This window comes from Limulus polyphemus, unplaced genomic scaffold (assembly GCF_000517525.1).
Source record: "Limulus polyphemus unplaced genomic scaffold, Limulus_polyphemus-2.1.2 Scaffold158, whole genome shotgun sequence".
NCBI classification, from domain to species: domain Eukaryota; kingdom Metazoa; phylum Arthropoda; class Merostomata; order Xiphosura; family Limulidae; genus Limulus; species Limulus polyphemus.
In genome coordinates, this window is record NW_013665768.1 from 587,158 (window position 1) to 592,656 (window position 5,499).

Consider the following 5,499-nt stretch of genomic DNA (forward strand, 5'->3'; position numbering starts at 1 on the left):
ACAGATGAAAACCTTAACTTTCTATTGGTTATAGGTAATATATAATAAAATGTAAGAGAGAACTATTAACAAATTGTGAAAGAGAGGATGCAACAGGTGGGTGTGGGTGGAGGGGCCTGATTTTCTATTCAATAGCTCTGTAATCAAACAAAATTGAAGACCGGTGATGGATAAAATACAGATGATGGTGGGTCACACTAGTGGAAATTCAGGATTTTTTTTTATATTCCTTTTCAGATTAAAATATGGATTATTAGCTAAGATTTTATGCTATTCTAATTGATATAACTTAAACAAAAAGTAGTATAATAAAATTTTGAATGAAAGACACTAAAACCTTGTGTCATGCTCAGTAAAGGATACCTGGGGCAATAGGGTTAACTACTTTTAAACTTTTTTACCAACAAAAGTAAAATATGTAGTTTACCTGTTTTAACTCTGCTATGGACATAGGTTCTATGGTAATTTTCCTCCATAAGTTATTTAAATGGTATACATGTCCATGAACTTCAGAATGAACACCATCACGAGTCACCAACAACCTAGATAAAGTATATAAAATATTCAGCCATTTCTATCAAAATCAAGTCTACTACCTCCATTTATACATAATTAAAACTTAAAAAATGAATTTGGTTTCACATAATAATTGACAAACATACTAATTTTACTATCAATTAAAAGAGCTCTTAATACCAAATATTGTTTGGGAAACTAAATAACAGTAAACCAATGTTTACTGACTTGTGATATTTTCCAAATCAAGTTAATGAGAATGAATGGATGTGCTATTTTGGATGACTGAAACTTGTTAACTTGATTCATAAATTGGCATTAACGTCTGTGCTTTCAGCAACTACCATTTTTTTACTGCATGATTACTTTATTTTGAGGAGATATCTTTGTGATGCCACATTTAATTATTAAAATGAACAAACCTTTGTGTAGCAAACAGCTGAAACCCTGGTATGGCTTTGATTGGCTCAGCTTGACCGGGAAGAAGAAGAGTTTTAGACTCAAGAACCGAGACTAAATATGATATGACATCCATGGGAGCATAATCAATATCTTCCAGCAGGAGCCAATAACCTTTAGTCATAGCCTCTGTTAGTGGTCCAGGTCTCCAGGTGAATTCTCCTGGAACTTCAGTACAGCAGTGACTACCTATAAGGAGCTGTAACACAAAATTATTCAGTTTCTCTTTGTGATAATGCATGATAATGTTATGTCAATTTTTTTTTGTCTAGAACTACCAAACATTAAATATGAGTTTTGAGGTTATCTTTGAAAATGGAATAAATAAATAAATATAAAAACAAGGAAATAATTATTTACAAGGATTCTTTTTTCAATGCCTCAATTTTCAACCTGGAACTTCTCTAGGTAATTTGAATGGAGAGTATGTCAAAACAGAAATAAACAACATTAATTAAAATAACAAGAATATTTATAAACAGATACGTAACTTCTGATTATTCTACCTCTATATAAGTTGTAGGAAAACAGAACATAAACTGATAGCTGCTACAGATTCTTTACTAAATTCAACAGATTCATGATGTGACCATGTCAAATTAAAGTTAAGATTTTCTCATGGAAGAATAAATCTATTTTTTTTTGTTGAAATAATGATTACAGCAACATAATTATGTCAAAACAACACAACTGTACTCTAGCAGCATACCACAACTGTGTCATAATAACTTATGAATATTCCAAATTCTAATGTATAAAACAGATGCAAAAACAATGATTGCTTCTTAATTTCTAAAATGACAATCCAAAGAACTTCCAGATACTTTCTATTATGTAGATCACTCCAACTATTTTTTTAACATTTTAATGCTTACAATAGTTGAACAATACTTAGACAGGGCTATATTAAATGTTTAATAAAGATAAATATATTTTGAATAAGAATAAGTTCTGTGATTCTTAACTGATATATCACAAAGTTTATCTTGTTTTAATGAAAAGGTTATTTTCCTTATCCGCAATCTGTAGCCGACATTAACCAAGACTTCAGGACCAAAAAGCTGTGTGTGTGTGTCTATATATATAGTCATAAAATGTAAATTTTTATGCTTTAATGAAAAAAAGTTTTCTAACTTTTCCATCTGTTTGGTCCCCTAAGTGTACTTTCAGTAAATAAGGAGGTCTATCTCTTCCAGTCTCTGCAGCCATGTACTCAATTAATGTAGTTTTCCCACATCCTACAGGTCCCTGTAAGAGCACAGCATGTCCACCTGCAATGGCCAATGCCAGGTCACGTAGAACTTTTTTCAAAGAGGGTACAGGTACTAGGAAACCTTTCTGTGCTTGCTATTGAAAGGAACCAAACATAAAGTAAATATAAAATCTCTAAGTGGATAAGTAACGTACTGTAGACAAACATTATAAAATAAACATGTAATAAAACAAAAATATGGTATAAACAAATAATCTTAAGGTAGCATATACCCTTTAAATGTCAAAAATATCTCAATTTATTTGTTTGCATATTTTGAATCCTTGTTTTGAAGCACTTTTAGCTAATTTGTCTGTTATTCTCCCTGCTTACCAAAATGCTGCATTCTTGCTACCCCCTTTAAAGTAATGGACTGTGCCAATAACCTTTCATTGATGAGTCAATGACAAAGGTCAAACTCTATATGTTGAAAAAAGAAAGTGCTTTTAGTAATTCCCATATTCTAACTTGCCATCAAAAGAGTTTATTCCTGTGATAAATCCTGAATATTTAAAGATGGACATAAAGCATGGTCCTCACACACCAAAGAAGAGGAAGTTTCATGGTAACAGGTTCACCAGAAACAAATAACTGAGTCAAGAGAAGACTGATAAGCTTAGTAACAGTACAACTGAATCATTTGAGTTGCCACAAATTGTTGGTACTCATAGTGCAAGTACCAATTCTGCAACGTTAATAACATCACAAAACAATTCTCTGACAGTTTTACCTTTACCAATGCATGACATAGCATACATAAATTTTTTGTTAGTAGCAAATGAGTTTTTTTCACATTTTTGTTTTACTTGTATCTCAAACTTTTTTTTTATGACAGTTCATTTCTTTGCACACAAATTTTTAGTAGCAGGTCCACTTCTATTGGCCATTTATAAGCTCAACTTTTCTTCACACGAACAGTGACAAAATTCACTTGTTGCTTCTGACAGAACGTCCATATCAACAAATATATTACCACTTTGAATACAGTCTTGTGTAATCTCTTCTTTTCTTTGATGGGGTCTTTTCAGAAGCATACAAATGTCCAAATTTTCTCTTAGAAGCACTTTGCACCATTGAATCTTGTTCAGAAATTGAAGTGAATCCACCAAGTACACAAAAGTCTTGGGACAAGCATTTCATATTTGTTTTGAATGTTACTGAAACAGTTGCTAATGAATGCATGAAGAAAAGCTGCTGAATATTTGCAAAAAATGGCAAAGTTACTGAAATATCTGTGACGTGTGATAGTAAATGGCAGAAACAGGGCTACTCTTCCTTATATGGTGTTGTCACTGATCTTTCAAGTAAATCTGGGAAAGTAATAGATTATGAACCACTGAGTAGGTACTGTCATTCCTGCTCTTCAAACAAGAACAGGACAGCAAAGAAGAAAGAGGAACATAATAGAGTTTGCTTAGCAAACTATGGTGGTTTCGTGCCATCAATGGAACCAGCAGGTATGGTGAACACCTGAGAAGGAAAGAGGCTTCAGATACACAATGTAGATTGGCAATGGTGACAATAAATCCTTCCATACAGTGAAGGAGTCAAGATCATATGGAGAAAAAATTGTAGAGAAAAAAAAAATTGTGTGTAAGGCATGTTCAGAAAAGGAAAGAAACAGCTTTGCAAAATCTGAAAAAAAGATATAAAAGGTAGAGAGCTCAGCAATGGCAAAGGAATAAGGGGTGCTGGCAAACTTACTGATAAGGTTATGGATAGTCTACAGAACTGGTATGAGAGAGCTATACATTAAAACAAAGGTGGTCTGGAAGGAATGCGGAATGCAATCTTGGCAATTTGGTACCATAAAATATCAACCAACATCAAACCCCAGCATCACTTGTGCCCTACTGGTGAAGATTTTTGGTGTAAATTCCAAAAAGCTAAGGCCACCATCTCAGAATATTCACACAAACATTCCATGCCAGAGAGTGTAATGAAAGTCATCAAACCCATCAATGAAAGGTTATCTAGTGATAAGCTCCTGAAAAAATGCTTAGATTGCATCACTCAGAATGCTAATGAGTCTCTAAACCATATAATATGGAATTGTTGCCCCAAGGACACCTTTGTCAGTGCAAACTGTATAAGATGGGCTGCTGCTGTCAGTACTTTCAATGATGGAATGAGGTCAAGGAAGAAGGTACTCGAGCTACTTATGTCAATGACAGAAGTTTTACCAACAAATTCTTTGCTAATGCAGACAAGAAGAGGTTATCTGAAGCACAAAACAAAGCTTCTGTGAAATGTGTAAAACAGTGGCAGATAAGAAGAATCGTCAAAAAGGGATTTGAGAAATCCAAGAAAGTCAATTAGGGTGATCTCATGCTCCAAGAGCTTATAATTACCCAGAAACATATTAAGGGTGTATGTTTCACAATTTGTAGGATGTGATATACTTTTTTCAACTAGACAAAGACCCTTAAAGTGACAATTTAGTGGTTTTGATAGAAATGAATATAAACCCTATAACACGAGCACTTTCGAAAAGGTCCACCTTTCGAAAGTGCTCGAGTTATAATGTTTCTATTCATTTCTATCAAGACTTCTAGAACCTATGTGTTTTTCTAACATCATGTATTTAGTGGTTTTTAACTCATAACTTCAGATCTGTTGATGCTATAGACTTCCCAGTTGGCATAAATATGCATTATTAGTGTATCTATAGTGTGTACTAAAGTAAGGTTGATAGGAAGTTTGGTTTTTATTATTAAATGATCATTTACGAGTCACTGTAGCATATGTCATAATTAGGGCATGCTCATTAGTGCTGTAATTTGACCTTGAATTCATTTTCAGTTTTCCTTAGTTCTGACTAATTCTTCACATCCCATCAAAGTCTGGACCCATTTTCAAAAGCAGTCAGCCATGTTTGTAGAAGTTATCAGGAACATAAGACATTTCTTTTGTATTTCCATATTTTCATAATATGCAAATTAGTAGCCACAGTGGTAAAGTTACACAACATGTGCCAGAATATGTCTTTGTACCTATTTCAATACATTTTCATACAAAAATGTATAGTAGGTATGAAGATATATTTTTATGATAAAAATGTCAAAACCTAGATAACACTATGTAAAGGGTATACACAACCTTAAATAAAAAGAATATTATGAATATTAAAACATTATATAAGTATGTATGTATGTATGTATGTATGTGTGCACACACATAATGTAGTAAACAAAAATAAAACAGTAAATAAATCCTGAAAAATATAGACGAAAAAATAAATAATATGGAAAAGTAAACAACCATTGTAAACA

At 32.8% G+C, this 5,499-nt stretch overlaps 1 protein-coding gene across 1 annotated transcript in view; it reads right to left on the bottom strand.

Annotated features, from left to right (window-relative positions):
- The window catches only part of LOC106476702 (midasin-like), a 236,786-nt gene that overhangs the window by 201,575 nt on the left and 29,712 nt on the right, over window positions 1–5,499 (bottom strand). Inside the window, exons 7-9 of the mRNA XM_022381378.1 lie at window positions 2,110–2,322; window positions 939–1,174; window positions 428–542 (exon numbers count right to left, since the gene is read on the bottom strand). Coding sequence (XP_022237086.1) covers window positions 428–542; window positions 939–1,174; window positions 2,110–2,322 — 564 coding nt within the window. The remainder of the gene's footprint in view (window positions 1–427; window positions 543–938; window positions 1,175–2,109; window positions 2,323–5,499) is intronic.